This window comes from Gossypium hirsutum, chromosome A04, assembly GCF_007990345.1.
Source record: "Gossypium hirsutum isolate 1008001.06 chromosome A04, Gossypium_hirsutum_v2.1, whole genome shotgun sequence".
NCBI classification, from domain to species: Eukaryota; Viridiplantae; Streptophyta; class Magnoliopsida; order Malvales; family Malvaceae; genus Gossypium; species Gossypium hirsutum.
The window spans coordinates 5557381-5577983 of record NC_053427.1 but is presented as its reverse complement, the minus strand read 5'-3'; the positions used below and the strand labels follow the sequence as shown (position 1 = coordinate 5577983).

The 20603-nt window shown below is 32.7% G+C and overlaps 1 protein-coding gene across 1 annotated transcript; it reads left to right on the top strand.

The window, feature by feature from the left end:
• Positions 1-15658: 15658 nt before the first annotated feature.
• LOC107952159 (NAC transcription factor 56) lies at positions 15659-17451 on the top strand. Its single transcript, XM_016887439.2, has 3 exons — positions 15659-15979; positions 16064-16371; positions 16449-17451. The coding sequence occupies exons 1-3, from the start codon at positions 15796-15798 to the stop codon at positions 16995-16997; spliced, it is 1041 nt and encodes a 346-aa protein (XP_016742928.1). The 5' UTR covers positions 15659-15795; the 3' UTR covers positions 16998-17451.
• Positions 17452-20603: the final 3152 nt, after the last annotated feature.

Below are 20603 nucleotides of genomic sequence, written 5' to 3'. Positions count from 1 at the left end.
GTTAGGCTTTTGAAAAGGAAGGCAGGTAGTTAAATGGAGAATAAAACTAATTGTGAAAGTCAAAAATCTCTTTTTTTTAGGAACCCTTATGTCTAAAAGATTTAGAGAATTAAAAGTTAATATACTATGAAGTAGATGTTGATGAAAAGAGACCGTTTTCCTTGAGGAATTGTGTGGTCAGAAAAGCTAGAGGTTTTTTTTAACGTCAATTGACTTATAGCAAATTTCAAATCTCAGGTTATTTTTATCTTCAATGTGTTGATTGAATTTGATTATAATAAGACTAGGAAGTTGATGGAGGAGGAAATCTAGTGATGGCTCAACTAGTGGTTCACAAACATTAAACCATGTTCTTTCAAGTTTCAAGTAAAGGAGAGGACAGTTATCATACAATGTATAGGAGTGTCATTTCTTTTGTGGAACAATAACACCTTTGAGAGGATATCATCGCTATGGGGCACTGTGGTGTCTATTTGAGTGCAATGTTGATTCTTCTTATGATGTAGATAATGGTTTCTTTTTTACTACAACACGTAGTTGGAGACCATTGATGAGAAAATAGAGTAAAGATATGAGAACCTCAAAGTGTCAGTATAGGTGTTTGAAAGGTTTAAATAGATTTGTGTGATCAAGAAAGAGGGATGGATTCTCGAATATGCAATTTTTGACAATGGTGATCAAATAAAGACATTGTTGTTGATTGATTTAGTTGAGGAAGACAAAAGGTTTATTTAGGATGAAGCCTATAGAATAAGATAAAGGTAGAATGATGGATTTACAAATGAAGGAAAATAATGACTTTGATAATGCATTATTTGATGTTTCAAATATGGTTAATTGAAGGAATTTTCTGACGAGTGTGCATGGGAATGAATTGGGAGATGAGATTCTTTATGAGGGCTCACAAGGTATTTATGCTAGAGAAAAATTAACTAGAATAGAGAGTCACCCATTGGGTTAATAATTAGCACATGAGTCGGGTGGGTTGGTTCATGGATCTATTTTTGAACATGCGAAGAGATTGACCTTGTTACTGAAATACTTATCACTAGATTCAAATAGTTTTGGCCTACGAGGATTGATATGTTGAGTCCTAATAAAGAATTAGACTTTGTAGCTGAAACAGGGCCATTAGAGTTAACTATATTGTACAAATTGAAGTAAATATGTATAGAATAAAGGTTGGTAGTCGTATGGTTGATGTGCCAATTGATTCAAATAGATTGGGTACTAAGAAGGCATCAAAGGAACCTAATGAAATGGTGCATCCTGATAAAAGTAAAAAAAAAGAAAAAAAAGAGAAAGTATTTTAGATCTATCTTTGAAATTGAAATAGAGTGTTGGAAGGGGTTAAAGTACAACCAAAAAGTGAATAGTAATCAAAGAGAGGTAAAAAGGACCAAGAGTGTTATACTAATGTCAGTGAGAGGAAAGGATAACAAAAAGGTGGCCAATAAGTCAATTTTTGATGAAGACTTTCAAAATAGGAAAAGTATTTTGGTTATAGAAGCACTAGAGTCGTGGAAAATGGGGAAATGTTTGAGAATCTTTACCTTGTGTGATGAAGAAGCTATTCTGAGAGGCTTGTGGATTTAGGAACCAAAACTTGAAGAAGTCATGATTAAGGTAAATTTTATCTATTTTTTCTCTATGCTTGAGCTTTGATTTATTGCTTATTCCAATCCCAAGATTTTTTTAAGTATTATAGACTCCTATTCTCTCTTCACTACAGTTACATAATTTGTAGTTATTAATTATTTTCCAATTTCTTATCATTGTTATTATTGTTTACTTGCTCCTTTTGGATCTTCACAATGTCTCACACTAGAGAAGGTAGAATTGATGTTTTAGGAACATTTATAACACTTAGGGCACAAAGAACTTCAAAGATTGCTCAATCATTTTCATGAAAAAATTCAAGGTTTGAGGAAACAAATTGATGAACATGGATAGTTTTAATGATAAAAATAGGTCAATATCTCCTTCCCTATTAATGAACCTAAGGTTGATAATGACTTGGTTAATAATTTTATCAATGAAGCACCTTCTGTTGAACCTACAAGAGGAAACCCTAATGTGTCTAGTTTTGCCTTAAATGACAAGGTTTTCCTTAGTGAAAATTGATTCAAGTTTTAGACTTAGCAAAGATATTGTTAAATTTATTGACACTCCTAAAGAAAATCTATTTCATATGAGAAAATTGTCTAAAGAAGTTGAGAAAATAAGGGAAGATAAACCCTAAGGAAACTACTTTTTATGTGTTAGGATATCTTATTAATGGTCTAAAAATTACTACCTTCAATGAGATTATTGTTGAATTAGTTAAGCCTAATTGTGAAAAAAAAACAAGACAATGAGACAAAAAAACTAATCATTTTGCTTTTATATTTGCAACATAAGATCAACCTACTATGATTGAAGAGACCCTTGAAGTTGAATGGGTTGCATTACATGTTTAGAAACTTACCTTTACTATTAATATAGTTGATGAGGAAGACATTTAAACTTTGACAAGCTTACAAAAGTAGTTGATAAAGAGATAGAGAAAAGGACCAACAAAGGCGCTAGTGACCAGAGCTTTAATTAAGAAGTTGAAACAAACAAGACCTGATAGGTTCAAAATCAAGTTGATTCACCTTCTTAAAAGAAAAAAAATCCTTATCAATTTCATCTTATGAAGAGTAGGGATCTTTGGACTTATGTTGCTTAAAGAAAGTTCATTGAGGAAAGAAGAATCCATCTTACAAACTTCCAAGATTTGGATTTGGTTACATTGTTTAAGGCTAAAAACTTATGCATTTTTATTATGCATGTTTGTTGGGATCTAGTGCCCTTAATGTAGTGATTACTTCTATATATTTGTAATTTTTTGAAGAAAATGGTTTACCAAAATTCCATCATTATCATTAATATCTTTTTTATATTGCAGCAACGGTATTTCCATACAAAGCAAAATAAAAGTAAGTATTAGCTCATTGATAATATAACATTTAACTAATATTAAATTGCATTATATGGAGGGATAGTAATGTGAAAAGATAACTTGTATTAGTAGATAATCTAAACAAGTCCTTAATCTAATCGAAATTAAGCAATTCGATTGAAAGAATAACATGTTTTAAATCAAGTCCAAATGGAGGAATGTCTTATCTTGGGTATTAGAGTAGATGGCTCATAGAAGATAGAGACATAGATGTTACTGGTTGGTCTAACAACACATGGGAGAGGACTTAAGTAAAATAAATACTAGATTCATCTATGGATTTATTTACTTGCGACGTTTATAGTGTGGCTTACCTTAATCTTGAATAAGTGATGAACTATGCGTGCATGACTTGTAAGCTTTGATGTATTGATAGCTTGAGTTCACTAGGTAATGAAAGATGGTATGTTGATGACCTATAGTCAAATATAGTAGTTAATTCGGGTCAATTTCGCACCTAAGGTGCTCGTTTTCTATACAATTTAGTATTTAATATTATGTTTTCAGTAATAAGACCTTAGGATTAAATATTAATAAAATAAGTGTTTTTAACACATTTTATAAGTGTTGTGACCCAATAGGTGACACGGGCCTCATGTAGTACTAATATGTTCAATTGAGTGTGTAGGGTTAACATATAAAGGCTTAATTGATATGAAAGTAAGGGATGAGTGCTACATAGGCTTGTTGAGCCATCAAAGCACAACATAAACGATGCAAGGTAGAAATTGTGTGTCGTATCATGTCATAGACATGGTGTGGCATGACATAGGTTGACATGCTGCCCAAGTATATCAATGCTATTTTCGTCCACGCAATAAACTTTATTTGAAGACTTAAGACGTGCCGAAGACCTAATTTGGGCTTCCAACACTTTTATAAATAAGACATTAGAGGTTTGATGTAACTACGTCATCTTAAACGCCTTAAAAAACCCTAATAGTTTAAGAGTAGGATTATATTATTTTTCTTTTAGCTTTTGATCAACTCTTTTGTTTTTTCTATTGGAATCAGTTTTGATCCAAGAGTTTATTTATATTATTCAAGTATTTCAGTTTAGTTGTTCTTGCATTCTACTTGTTTCTTGATTCTCGTATTTTCTATCTAGGTAGACTACCCCGTATTTATTGTCCCAATAGGCTACACTGTGTTTACTGTCCCGACAGACTACCTCCTTGTTTATTGTCCCTGCGGACTACATGGGTTGTCATATTCAAGCTGTGGTCTTACACCTTAAACCTCTTGGAGGTGTAGTCTCAAAGGATCATACTGTCCTCGTAGTGTCGCTCTATAGATCTTGTTGACTGTCATCACGGTGATTTTCTATTGAACCTAAAAATCATCATTACAGTGTTGCCCTGAATGACCTTTTTCTCATATCACCTTGATGCTCGAACACCGAAGTGTCCCCTCCGCAAGGCCAAAAGCTTTGCACATCACAATTTGCTCCAACAATTTCGAATGGCAGAATCTTAATGGAATTTCGTTTTCCCCTCTTCCTCCATTCATTCCTCCATTACGCCTTTCCTAACATTAATGCTCAAAAATCATAGTGTCCCTTCTGCAAGCCCGGAGCTTCACACATCACAATTTTGATAAACATGTTAATTTGCATATTTTTTGTGTTTAATTTGGTTTATTGTTGAATTGAACCCTGCTAATTAAGTGCTTTTTATGATTTAATCTTGTCAGGGATGCAATTAGTCAAAAAACGAGCAAAAAAGGGCCAAATTGAAAGACAAATCGTTGAGTTGGGGCTAAGTAAAAAAGATGGGGAAAGCCAAGGATTTAACATAAAATTTGACTTTGTAAAAAGCTAAAAATAGAAGATATTATTTTGTTTTATTTAATTTTAATTTTATTTTGTTAATTTAGGTTAAGCTATTTTTAGTAAACCCTATGTATATAAATAGGGGCTTTTAGTTCTTAGAAAATCATCCATTTTTTTGTATTCCTACTTCTATTTGGAATAGAAATACTCTCCTTTTCCTTTTTCAAATTGGAGTTAAGCATTATGCCACTTTTTCATTTGGTTTTGTTTCTTTTGTCAAATTGGGCTAATTGCCTTCCAAGTACTTTTCCTTTCCAATTTCCATCACCTTTCACATAAATTTATCATCTTCCACTTTCAAGCATGAATAATTTCATGCTCCACTAAATTCCATCTTAGCTTTAGGTCAGTGTTCTTTCAGTCGGGAATCGTGAGATACAAATTTGTGCAAAAAATTTATCCTATCAGTATTCATTTTTTTCCTAAGTATCGGGATAGACCAACCATCCCTTAAAGTTAAAATCGATTTCAAGTTAAAGTGCATGTTGGGTTGGAGTCGTGTTTACTTACAATTGGAGATTTGAGTCAGCCGTGTTGTATTCGTATTTTCGAAAACAAATCGAGGAAGAGGTGATCGGGTTTAAACGACCCACGCGGTTGAGGCCGTTGATTCGAGTTGGGTTCTTCAGAACGCAAGGCTGCCGGAATCTTAAATCAGGAACACATGTATCTTGGTTAGATAATCGGTAAGGGTTGGTTTGTAGGTCGTACCGGAACCAGCTACTAGAGGAAGAATTGGTGGTTAGGACGTTCTTAACCGCTATAACCAGCTTATTGATTAGAGGAGAAGATTAATTTTCGAGGATTGATTCTCAATACGGAATTTACCGAGTCTAAGGCTAAGGCTTATTACATTTGATTGCAAATCTCAATTTAATTTCTGATTTATTTAATTATTTATCTTAGCAGTTTTAATTTCTAATCAATGTTAAAATCCCCGCTTTACTTATTTATTTGCTTATTTTTCAGCCGGTACGTTTTTAGTCGTGGGCATGACTATTGCCACGACCTATGACACGACAGACAATTTGATCATAAGCTATATAAGGAAGTCAATTATCGCATCCAATCCTTGTGGACTCGACCCTACTACCACTCTACTACTAATTAGAGTTATTTTGTAGGAATTATATTTGGTGGTTCGACGCCCATCACGATTTGCACACATCAACATCGTATGGAGATATCTAACATAGCTTCTCTTTCCCAGTCCTAACTTCATGTAACTTATTAATATTTCCTACCATTACAATCATATGATACACACATTTTACTTACATGCCAACATAAAGTACACTATCTATTGAAACATGAAATCATAACTATTTCATGCACATTTAAATACTTTGGTGAACACCCATATACCATACAATCCTACCCATGCATAATATACACAATCCATAGATATTATTCATCATTCCAGAACTTAACATAGAGTCATGACAACCACTCAACATTTTAGATATGGTAAGTAGAAGCTCACTTGATGCCTTTTTGCATTATCACCTTAGCTTTTCCAAATGCCAGAGCTTTCCTTCTCATGGCAGCTAAGTATAACAACCAAAATCATGAATTAGACTCAGTGCTTTTAGCTTAGAACTCAGTTTTCCAGAAATATGCAGAACCCCTAGAATGGTTTTGAAAACCCTTAACTTTGTTTTCTAAATCTTAAGTACACTGAAGGACTTAGAACCTTACCAGCTTACTGGATTCTCTACGTATCTGACTTAACCCTTGATTCACTCTTTCAATTCTCTTTAATTGTGATAAATAATTTTCATGAAGTACCTTGATGTTAAGACTAGATTTATTAAAAATTATGATGAATGTAATGCCTAAAATTCTTTGGAGTCGAAAAATGTTGGGTTCTTAAAGTTGAGCCATTGTAGAAAGTTATATTGAGAGGTTTTCGGGAATGAGTAGGGTGTCATATTCACAATTCTTTAATTATTTAGTTGTTGTTATTAAGCTGTATTAATTAGTTGGCATGTAGGAATTGTAATTTGAGATATGTACCTTATTGCAAGAGAAGTAAAATTAGAAAGGTCAATATCTTAAAGTGTGAAATAAGATTAGAAAACAGAAAAACCTTATGTTAATATAGTACCAAGGATGAGTTAACATGTTTTTACCTGATTATTGTATGCATTATAATTGGAATTTGTGTGCATATTTAGGGTGTCTGTGGATGTCATGTCTATACACGCATTAGAGTATTGATATCACTTTTGGTGGTTGTGTGCAATATTTGGAATGTCTGAGGACTATTCTTGTATCTATTCTTCATTTCCATGTTTGGTTAATAGGGGGAATTTAATATGTATAATTTAGTGGAAAAATGTTTTGTTTAAATGGAATAATGGGGAACATGACATTCAGAAATTGGTATCTCAAATATATGCAAGAGTGCTTAATGTGCTTTATGATATATTTTACTATTGAAATGTATTTTCGAAGAGCTATGCATGTAAAGATTTTGTGATGTTGTTATTGTTAGTATGCTCATTTTTTTACATTCTTGTTATGAAATATTGTTACTTGTATACTTCTTTTTTTAATGAATATATTGTGGAATTGGTTTGAGTTAGCACCATTGAGCTTAATGGAAAGCTTAGCGTACTAATGTTTAGCTTCGTACGCAGGTATTAGGGTTTTTCGAGAGTATTTGGAGCTTCAATCAACATTTTTTAGGGGGGTATCAATTGCACTTTTGATTTTGTAAACCCTTTTATGTGTAATTAGTAGAGTATGTCATGTACTAGACTTTAATTTTGGTTTTTGGACATTTTGTTAAATGATTGATGTTGTTTTTAGCCATTTGGTTCCTTTGGCATAGGTTGGACACTTTTGGTAACATGAAATACCTTTAGATAGATCTTATGTTGGTAAATTCTACGGCATGTGATTATATGTTATAGTTTTCAGTTCACTTACATGGTTGAATTTTGGTTTGCTGGGTTTTTTACTATGGAATTACATGTTTTAATCTTGTATTAGTATGTTTATTTTGCTGGTAAAGTTTATGTTGCATTTCAATTTACTTAAATGTGTGTTTGAGGCATATTAGAAAGACCAAATATGCCAAAAATCTAGGTTTCTAGGATGAGGTATTGAAACCTAATACCCAAGTATCAATTCCTCATATGTGATGTATCAGTTCCTTATCCTCAATATTGCGAGGCATTGAAGTGAGTAACCAAAACTTTGAAATAGAGGAGGCTTATATTAGTACAAGCCTCAAGGTTTCAATATATGTCCTGATGTATCGAAACATGCTTTTCATTTTATTGGAACATTGAGTACTGGAGCTCACTATTTGAATTTTTTACACTTGTATCTGTATATTGGTTCTAGGTATTGGTACTTGGGTTACTGTTTCTGTATTTTGGGCCCCAAATGTCGTTCCAAAGCTCATTTAAGCTTGATTTCATCTGTGGTACCTTAGTAACACCTATAAGCGCTACATATATTGTTTTATTATGCTTAATATGAAGGTTTGTTTTGTTTGTTGAGTTGCTTTGGCAACCAACGTGGCATCCTATATCTGATCTTCGTGTGGGTTGAGTGTAGGCATTAGAATGAAATTATTAAAGAGTTCATTGCTAGTATCAGGTCAGAGTGGCCAAGTGATAAATCATTTTTCTATACCTAAATTGAGTGTAAAGTACTTTGCTTTGCAAAAGATGACCATAAGAAATTAGATAACTTCTTTTCATGTCACTATGTGAAAAAAAGCTTGGCAGATTTCCTTTGCAAGATAGGTAACATTATTTCTTTTAATCTTGGTTCATTAATTTTTTACTAAATTGATGCCCAAGTGGAAGCTAATAAGACTACTTATGGTTCTCTTCCATTCCCTTTACTTATATACGGGATCTTGATAGAGCAACGCAATATCAAGAAGAGTCCTGATCACTTAGAGCTACTTTTACCTCAGTAAGAGTCTCCAAAAAATTGAAATACGGGAAGAACATGGATGATACTATAAGAGTTGAATTTGATAAAGTTGACATTGAAGGTGGTATACCTAATGTTGAGTTTGGAGTTGCTTTAGAAGGTATTTTTAGGGTTCAAGTTTCTGAAGCACACAAAGCTCACATTTTGGCTGACTTGAAAGATCAATAAAACTTTGTTCAATCAAAATGCAATGTGGTTTCATTAATTACAAATCGTAAGAAGTGTACCTACTAAGGGGGAGCTTTAGTCTTTTTTGTTTTTGAATAAAAAAGAAAGAGAAAGATTTTTGTTTGGTATTCTTCATGTCTGTTATACAGTTTATAAGATTTTTGTTTGGTATTCTTCATGTCTGTTATACAGTTTATATTCGAAGGTCATAACTACTCCTCTCAACAATGTCATCTCTAAATTTTGAACCTACATTTTATCCTTAGGGGTGCAATTTGCCTTACCGTTATACTTAACACTTGTTGGTAGAGATAATGATTTTTCTGCTTGGTGTTTATGGTTTCATGCCTATCTGGTTACTATGTTTTTGGGACATTTTATTCTTTCGCTTATTTTGGTTTTGTGACGATTTAAATGAACAACTATAATAATGATACTTTACTGTACTGGAACTTGTTATTTCAATTATTGCTTAGTGATTTGATGATACAATACTCTTAAGAGGAGTTTATTTGTGGTTGCTTGTTTGTACTCTTTTGATGAAATGATGTGATCATCTAGTTTCCCTAATTATTTTCTAAATGCAGGGATTAAGTAACTATTTGCTAAAAGAGGTTTTTGTAAAAAATGGAAAAGGAGGAGATTGTTATAGAACTGTTATGTTACACCAAGTGTTGCACCAAGTATTATAACACATTGAGTAAACCTTGAGTAACATTATACGTATCCTGGTAAGACTAGCATTTTGACTTGTAATTATTTTTATTCTTATTATTTATTTTGATTTATAGATAATGATTGGGTTTAATTAGAGATGATGGCTAGATTAAATGGATTATCTTTCTATCATCTTTGTCCTGAAGATTTGGATGAATATCTTGGTGGAATTTATAAACTAGACAAGAGCCTATTTAAAGGACATTCATCCTCAGAGAAAACATGACTTGAGAGCACAAAATTAGTTTACTAAGGAACAATTCTATTAGTGTGTTGTGAGATCGTTTTACTTCTTTGTGCGAGTTATTTGCAACTTTTAGTAGGAATGAGTTTGAAGGCAAGAAATCTTGTAGAATTCACCTAGAATTGCACAATGTCATAGTTGTTATAATCTTAGAATTAATTGGATTTTAATTATTTGTTGTATTGTTAATGTGAAAATTGAACGTCGATAATGACAATAGATAACAAAGAAAGAGAGAAAATAGAGTAAAGAATTTTATGCGGAAACCATTTTGGGAAAATACTACAAGTAGAGAAGAAAATTTACTATGTCGAATTCGAATGATACAAGAGGAGTATAGACTACGTCTATTTATAGGTTTGTAAATTCATATTCTAATCAAAGTCAAATACAAGTAATACAGTAAAGTTAAAACACTTTTTTTCTAATAAACATCAAATAGAGAAAGTAAACTGTTAGAATTGTGTGACCCAAATTCTAAGAGATTGCTTGCAAGTCAAGTTAAACAAAAATATATTTTCTTTCTAGAAGATTTAATATTTATTAGTATAATATATTTAGCATTTATTAGTATAGTTTATTTGACTTACTAATTTAGCCTATAAATAGGCTCCTTTACAATCTTAGAATTAAGAGACACCCATTAGATTAGAACTCATAACACATTCAGAGAATTTTGTGTTTACGTTTGAGGGTTCTTTGTTTTTCGGGTTTTTGGGGTTTAGTTTTTATCTCCATCTTTTGTACTCTTCATTCTTTTGCCATTATAGTAAAATTATCTTTGCCCGTGGTTTTTTATCCTCTTTTGAGGGGTTTTTCCACGTTAAATTTGTGTGTTCATCTTCTCAATTTCTTCTACTATTTTTACTTGTTCGTTGCTTATTCGGGACGATCCTAACAAGTGGTATCAGAGCTAGTTTAACTTTCATAGATCAGCCCGGTCAGAGATGGCAGCAACAAGGTTTGAAATTGAGAAGTTCGATGGTGAGACAAATTTCAATCTGTGGCAAGTTCGGATGATGGCAATTCTAGTTCAAAATGGCTTGAAAAAAGGTTGTTACAGGGAAAAAGCCTGAGAATCTAAATCAAACAGAATGGGAAGAGCTTGATGAAAAGGCCTTGTCTGCAATCCAGTTGTGCCTCGCGAATACAGTATTGCAGGAGGTATTGATGGAGAAAACCTCATTCGCCTTATGGAAAAGGTTAGAAACTCTTTATGCGACTAAGTCTCTGGCTAACCGTTTAGTGTTGAAACAACGTCTATTTACGTTTCGCATGAACGAAGGTGAGCTTCTTAAAGATTACATCAGTCAATTCATCACTCTTTTAAATGATTTAAAGAATGTTGAGGTTCATATTGACGATGAAGATCAAGCTATGCTGTTATTATGCTCTTTACCCTCTTCATACAAGTCTTTCAGGGAAACCCTGATTTATGGCAGAGACAAACTCTTGTTCGAAGATGTGAAGGGTCATTTGTTGAGTAGAGACAAACTCGACAATGAGTTTGGTTTGAATAGCAAAGCAGATAGGCAAGCTTCCATTTTGGTAGCATCAAAGAAACGAGACAAAAGGTGTCGCTATTGTAAAAAGTTAGGTCACGTCAAAGCAGATTGTTATAAACTGTGAAATAAAAAAACTGCTGAGAGTAACGAGGAAGATGTAGCTGGTGCTAATTTGGTCGATGAAGGCGATGATGATTTCTTGTTAGTGTCAACGAGCGATAATTCCAAGCTTACGTCTGAGTGGATCCTAGATTCAGGATGTTCTTTCCACATGTGTCCTAATAGAGAATGGTTCTCCACATACAGTTCAGTTGAAGGTGGAGTTATGCACATGGGAAACGATTCATATAGTAAAATAATCGGTATTGGTACTGTTAAAATTAGGATACACGATGGGACGATTAGGACACTCTCAGATGTCAGGTATGTACCTGATTTACGAAAGAATCTCATCTCCTTGAGTATTTTAGACTTGAAAGGATGCAGAATCAACATCGAGTCGAGCGACATTAAAGTATCTTGTGGAGCTCTCGTTTTGTTAAAAGGTAAAAGAACCAGCAGTCTTTATATTCTGAAAGGTTCTACAGTGACCGGTGAAATCGGACGTCCCTCGTCCGTTACGGAGTCAAAGTCAACTCATTTGAAGCGAAGGCAACTTGGTCATAGGAGGGAAAAAGGTATGACCGTTTCGTTGAAGAGAGGTTCTCTTTTGGATGCAGGTTTTGAAAAGTTAGGGCACTGTATTCGTGAAAATCAGACCCGGGTTAGTTTTGATTTGGCAGTGCACAAGTCGAAGGCTAGAAGTCTTCCAGCTTCTAAGCATAGATTCGACTCAGTTAATTCCCTGCATAGTTCAAGATAGGCCCGTGGCGGGTTTTGGCAAAGATGGCATTGAAAGAATTCGTGTCAAGGTGGAGATTGTTAGAATTGTGTGACCCAAATTCTAAGAGATAGCTTGCAAGTCAAGTTAAACAAAAATATATTTTCTTTCTAGAAGATTTAGTATTTATTAGTATAATATATTTAGCATTTATTAGTATAGTTTATTTGACTTACTAATTTAGCCTATAAATAGGCTCCTTTACAATCTTAGAATTAAGAGACACCCATTAGATGAGAACTCATAACACATTCAGAGAATTTTGTGTTTACGTTTGAGGGTTCTTTGTTTTTCGGGTTTTTGGGGTTTAGTTTTTATCTCCATCTTTTGTACTCTTCATTCTTTTGCCATTATAGTAAAATTATCTTTGCCCGTGGTTTTTTATCCTCTTTTGAGGGGTTTTTCCACGTTAAACTTGTGTGTTCATCTTCTCAATTTCTTCTACTATTTTTACTTGTTCGTTGCTTATTCGGGACGATCCTAACATAAACTTCTATACGAATTTTACTTGTGCAGCTTGTATCGTACCCTTAGCCTTCACCATCATATATCCCCCTATCTTGTCACATGTATTTTATTTTAACAAAAATTTAAATGACAGGACTTCTAACAATTTACTTATTAATGGATTTTTTAAATAAGATCCCACGTATGTAAAATATAACATGATATTATAATACTCATAACAACACCACAAACAACACCTGCAATAACTTGATCTACCAAACTTTCTCTCGAATAGATACAAATGAAAACGTATCCACAATCACAATTTCCTTGCTTTTGATCCTAGTCAACAAGTAATATAGTGAGAAAAAACATGTGGGTATAAATCGTAAGCTTAAGCATTGATTTTTACTCGTGCAAGATTAAAGTTTGCTATGACGTGAACTTAATGGAGCATGATCTTAATGTAATAATATCCCCTCTTTTTTAGTTCCTTTTGCTGTTTCTCAAAAAAAGAAGAAAAAAATCAAATATATAAAAGGAGTGAACCCATTTTTTATTCAATTATTCCACACGAATATCTAATCTTGTTGTTGTGAGCATAGATACCATTAGAATAGTATAATTTCCCCTCGTTTGCCCCTATTAATTTCTAAATAGCTCCTAATGTGAAGAAGAGGTTAGTAGGAAAACAGAGTTAATGGCTTGAGATTGTGATTGTGGGGGGATTAATGTGGGGGATTTTGTCACTTGATGATAAAGAAATGGGACTACAAGAAATGACACTTGATGGGACCCTTTTGTTCATCATTAAACCAACATTTTGACCCCATCTACCCATAATTCCATATCCTGTCTTTGATATTTTTTGGCCGTTCCTCAACGATTTTTGGGAAACTTAGAATTAGTGAAAAAAAAATTGATTTCCACTAGTATTATAGGGTTTTAAAAAATGGTCTCTATATTATATAAAGTATATTATTAAAAAAGCAATTAAGGTATCCCATGATTTCACCACCCCCCATAAAAATTGGAGCCATAACCATACATGTTTGGTTAGCTCCTCCATTGTTACCATATATGAAAAATGAAAGGAATTGTTCTTATATGACCATTAAATCATTTCGAAACAAAGTGGATAATCAAAGATTTCGAAGCAAAGGGCCATGGTCTCCTTCACGTTTGTATTAGTGGTGCAAATGGTAGCTATAGTGATCAAACAAAATGGGTTTTTTAATTATTATTATTATTATTATTATTATTTTGGAGGGTGATAGGATTTGCTTTGCAGAATCCAAAAGGAATGCATGGTATCTTAAGCGTAAAATAAATAGCTTTGTACCCAAACCCCACCATAAGAAATATCCATCAACATATTATCTTTTTGTTGCCTTGTATGGGTTGTGGTTCCCACCCTCCACTCCATACCTCACACGTATTACTCCCTCTTTTGGGAATTACACGTTTCCATCCTCCATTCGGCTCAAATATCCTCAGTTGTGGTAATTATATGATTCCATACATATTATTAAATATTAAAAATAAATTAAAATGATTTTTTAAATCTTTATATTTATTTTACTATTCATATTCAAGTTTTATGACTACTTCTATTAATAACGTCGTTTTCAAAGTTTAAATATACATTCTCATTTTGAATGCGCAATGTGCCTAAAGGTGTACATGAGTCGGGCTGAGTTGGGTTGAAGCTCGGTTCCAAAAACATTTCAAGCCCAAGCCCGTTTTGGGTAGCCCAACTCTCTCAAAAATCTCGTTATATTTTTATATGTTTAGTGGCTATTTATATATGTTTTTATAATTAATTATAAGTTAAAAAATATTTTTTATTATTTAAACTAGATTTAGGTTGGGTGATGCAGGACTGAGGTGCAAAAACTCGTTTAAGCTCGACCTGCCTACTGAGTCCAACGGCTACCCACTTTTGGAGAAGTCTAAAGGCGCCTTACCTTTTTTTTAAATAATTGGGAGTAGGAAATGGGATTGCTTGGGATCAAACTCAAGTTCTTATACCTACAATATAATATTCTTGCCACCACGCTAATATGTTGTTCGCAAATGTGTCTTACCATTGCACCTAACGCTTATTGATATTAAAATAACTTAATTTATAACGATGTCTTACCATTGTCTTATAATATAAAATAAAAGAATAAGAAGCAAGATAAACCTAAAAGAAGTAAAAAGTCACGTATTAGTCTTTGAGGCCCTTAGGTTTTTAAAATTATATATAATCACGTAATATTTTAATAAAAGATTTAAATATATTAACTATTTGGACTAATTAATAACATTATAAAATTGTAATGAGTAAATTATATTAAAAATTAAAATGTAATAGTTAAATATCAAATTTAAGCATAATAAAGAAAAAAAATTAAACCATTTTTAGACAAAATATGGATGAAAAAACCACAAAATATGGATGAAAATACGTCTGCCATCACATAAATCTACGGTATTAGTATAAAAAATATAAAATCTTCAAAATTATGAATTATGATCATCTACTTCATTGATATATTTGATAGTACACCAAATATTAAATTATTAATTTAGAAAATAAGAAAAGATTTGAAGTAAAAAACTTAATTGAAGATGAAAACATCTCAACCATTTCATCAAGAAACTCATGGTTCAACCTCTGATAATTCACATAAATGTACTTGCCAACTACTGCAAGTCTTTTGTCAACCTGCTTGCTGTGCATGGGATTGAGCCTAAGTTAAACATTGGTTTTAGCAAAAAAAATTAAATGACTAACCTACCCTTGAAACCGTCACGTGTTTTTGTCGGTATTAGGTGGATAAATTAGTAACAGAAGCCAAACTTTGATGTAATAAACTCTGGCCCACCATTCCTAGTCTTGTCTTCTTCCCTATTGCCCCCCATTTAAATTACCAGCCTCTCAATACAAAAGCTTCCTATCATATCATGTTCTTCTTCTCCTCTCAAAAGCTTTCTGTATTTCCAGCCAAAACTTCTCATTTTCATCACTGAATTATACGTATACATATACATATATAGAGATTTGAAGGTTCATAAATGGAGAGCACGGACTCTTCGATTGGCTCGCAGCAGCCTAACCTACCACCAGGGTTCAGGTTCCACCCTACGGATGAGGAACTAGTGGTTCACTATCTCAAGAAAAAGGCTAGCTCAGCTCCTTTGCCTGTTGCGATCATTGCTGAGGTTGATTTATACAAGTTTGATCCATGGGAGTTACCAGGTAAAAACCCAATCTTTGTATGCAAAAATTTGTTCAAAATATAATTATGATGTTTGAATTTGAGTGATTTTGAGGGTTTTGCAGCAAAGGCGACATTTGGTGAGCAAGAATGGTATTTTTTTAGTCCCAGAGACCGAAAGTATCCGAACGGAGTTCGGCCAAACAGGGCGGCGACTTCGGGTTATTGGAAAGCTACCGGAACCGATAAGCCGGTATTAACATCCGGTGGGACTCAAAAGGTTGGTGTGAAGAAAGCACTGGTTTTCTATGGAGGGAAGCCACCTAAAGGGATTAAAACTAGTTGGATTATGCACGAATATAGGCTCGCTGATAATAAGAATAACAACAAGCCCCCTGGATATGACTTTAGCAACAAGAAAAACTCATTAAGGGTAATCTTAGTAATCACTTTCTTTTTGGTTTTTTTCAAGCTATCTGTTTGTTAAATGAGATTTTTTTTTCTTTATAGCTCGATGATTGGGTGCTATGTCGAATCTACAAGAAAAACAACACACATAGACCTTTGGATCAGGATAAAGATGACTCCATAGATGACATGCTTGGTTCAATACAACCTTCAATATCAATTGGTAACCAACATAATAACCCCAAGTTTCAATTTGCATCAAAGGGTACTGCTACAAGTTTTGGCACACTGCTTGAAAACCATGAACATAGCTTGTTTGATGGAATGATGGGGAATAATAGTGATGAAGGGATCAACAATAGTTCAATGTCTCAATCTATGGTTAATCCACTCAAAAGGAATCTCCCATCACTGTTTTGGACCGATGAAACGTCAACAGAGCCACAAGCAAACAAGAAATTTCATGGGGATAGCAATGATGGAAGCATGGAAAAGATGGATGGGAATGGTTCTGTTACCACTCTGCTTAGCCAGCTACGACAAAGTCCTTCATTACAACAACAACAACAAGAAGAAACAATGATGGGGTCAATGGGAGATGGGATTTATAGGCCTCCATTTCAACTTCCAGGACTCCATTGGTACTCTTAATTCAAATCCAGGTAGTGGGTATTCCATAGTTATTCCATCTATATATCTATATATATACCCTTAAAATAAGTTGTTCAAAATCAAAATTTTCATATAGTAGCTTGAAACCTAGTGCTGATAAGTTGCCAAATAGTGATGAAGCATTTGGATTGGGGGTAAAGATTGAGATTTTGAGTATTAGGGAAGAGATAGAAAACACTTTATTAGATGAACCAGGCTTCAATTTCATCTCTTGAAGGGCCACAGATATAGGTAAACTCTAATTTATAATATACATATATTGTATACATATAGTTTGTGTATGTTATGTAGTGGTGCAAAGAATGATAAAATATTTTGCTTTCTAGGATACAACATATTGAAATCTTGTATAGAAGTCCTTCTTCTTGTAGAACTTTATTAGAACGTTGATGATGCACATTTTTAAGAATATATTGGTTAAGGCTTGTATGTATGAAACTCTGCTTAATCTTTTATCATCTTTGCATTTGAATTTGAAGATATAGCTCTTTTTTATGGTTAATCTCCATAAACCCTAGAGGGTAAAAACTTTTACATTTCATTTTGTCTCCATTAGCTAGGTTTAGGATTCAAACTTTTTCAACCCTATATATATATATATATAGGCTTGTGTACTTTCTTGATGCTATCTTTCAAAAGGTATAAAGGAGGGGATATTAATTTAAAACTAATATTTTGAAGAGGATATAATACTAGCATATGCGTAAATTGAGCCAATATCAACTTCACAAGCTTTTACTATTTTTAAAATAATAATATTGACTAATACAATTTAATATTAATTTTTAATCCAACTTTTTTTTTTGTTTTGAATCTCAACAAAAATAATATATATTATTCTTTATGGAAAACAAAAGTAATATTAATGATTAATAATATTATTGGAATTATAATCTTTAATAATACTAGGTATGAACATCCAATAATTGATTGGTAAGAGCTTATGTATATGGGGGCCATATTACTATTTTAAATTTTTTTATTTATTTCCATCATGTCATATCAAAAACTATTTATATTGTTATGAACATGCTATTAAAAAATAGTAAAATGGTTTCACAACAAAGTGAAAAGGTGAGTTACATATAAGTAATGATATTTTACGTAGAGAAAAATATAATATAAATATATATTAATTTGTTTGTACGTAGTTTCTGCTGATATTTATTATATTATTAACGGCCATTATTATAAATATCTTAATATATAATATTAAAATTGCTGCAACTTCTATATAAAAAATATAAAATAATTTATTTATTAAATATTACATTCGGCCTGAATAAAATTATATTCAAACCATAAAATAGATATGATTATATCAAAAAGTATTTATATATTAATATAATTTATAAATAATTATATTTTCTTTTATAAAAGTTAGAATTGATCCCACTCACTCTTGCATGTACCAAGTGTTTTTTTTTCCTCACTAGAAAAGATCTATATATTAATCTAATAGGTGTCTAAATACAAAACTACAAATCTGCCATTAGCCAACTAAAGACGATTCTTGCTACCAAAAAGAAAACGACGAAGGACGATCAATGCCCCCTTTTGCAAGGGCATGAGCTAAATGGTTACCTTCTTTATATACAAATGAAAAGGTAACCCCTAAAAATCTACCTTAGAAGCAATCAATATCTCTAAAGACCTCTCAGAGTCTCTGTGAGCTATTGTCACGAAACTAAAACTTGAGTTTGGTAAATCGCGCGGTTTTAGACGATTTCTTTGTATCAAATCCACCTTAGTCAACCTTACTCTTGAAAATGAGAATTCACAACGGAATTTCTCTAAGGCACCGAAATAAAGTGGCAACAACTCGAAAAGACAAAGGGACTTGAATTTGAACAAAAAAGCTGCAAGAAAAGAATAGCACACTAAGTGTTTGAGTAAATGCTCTCAAAAGTATTCCTTAACTCAAGAATGAAATACAGTGAGATGATTACAAATGAAGGGGAAGACTTCTATTTATAGTTGAGGACCTCCAGATCCAACAGTATAAATTGAATTACATCAATGATTGAGATTAGTTCCTATCTACACAATGAGAATCCTAAGGAATTTAAACTCTATCCATATTTATGTTGAGAAATGTGCCAATATTGTTTGAATGATGAATAAATAAAAAAAGTTAATTTCACATTTCACTATTATGTCTTTTGTATTTCATGCTTTTTGTATTTTTTTGTCTTTCATATTTTGCATGCATAGCTAAATTGTGACAAGCAAATATTAGCTCATTGATTGTCTAAATTAAATCTAAAGATAAGTGGCATTGTAAGAAAGTTTACATTACGAGAAATACAACTTACTTCACTAGATAATCTAAATGAGTCCGTAGTCCCGTAAAAGAATTAAAGTGAACATTTGATTCAAATATCGAGAAGGATATTATGCCGTCTATAATTCTAATTGGGGAGATGACTAGTCTTGGCCATCGGACTAGTTGACTCCACGTGTAGAGACATAGATGTATTCATTGGTAGAATGATACATTGGACTGGACCTAAGATGAATTAATTCTGAATCCATTTGTGAATTAATTCATTTGTGACGTTCATGGTGTGATTTACCTAAATCCTAAATTAGTCACTGACCATCCATATGCAACTCATGTACTTTGATATAAGTGAAGGCTTATACTCTAAAGATGATCGAACCCATAGCCAATATGTTGGGTACATGACTTGTGTATGGCATGGCTTTACTAGCAATAATGGAATTCATAGCTCAATTAAAGAGTTAATGATACTATCTCATTGACATTGTATGGATTGATAAATATGAAACTTGGTCACAAGTTGCTTGTTCTTAAATGAGCAATTTATCATAGTCATTTGTTAACAGTGGTCATATTAATCATTAAGAAGACACAATGGTGACAATGAGATAAAATAGGATTGTATTGAGTAAAAGGATTTAGCTCAAAGGAATCAATGATATCATATGAGGGTAACATACACATGATGAGGTCATTGGACAAAGTAATTGGATAAATTGCTTTTGTAAAGAGTATACAATAAGGAGCTTTCAATCATGGTATTTATTGTGGACTGACTCTATGATTAAGTAATTGTGAATTATCAGAACGATGCTTCTAGACATAATTACAATTACTAGAGCCTAATTGTATATGTCTGATTGATCTCTCCTCTAGCTCAACAAAACCTCGATCGGGCTGCATTTGAATCAGAAGAAAATTCTACTACTTTGGAAATAATTTAATTGACTCGATTTATTCTATGTGGAATTAAATTAGGTGGTCATGAGAATTGTTTAACTAGAGAATTTCATTAAAGAATTTTCTTGGAAAATTAATTTGGAAAATCTAAGTGATTTTTGGGAAAATTAATTTTAATCAAGTAAAATTAAATTAATTAAAATTAATATGATATTTTGAAAATTAATTTTTAAGTTAGACAATTGGCCCAATGGATAATTGAACTTAAAATTTGGACCTGAGATCGAAAATTGGGTCCGAGAGCCCAAAACCAAGACCAAGACCCAAAAACTGGTCAAATCGGACTAGGCATGTGAAACCAGAACGATGGTCCAACCGGTGGTTAGACTGGATCGGCCGGG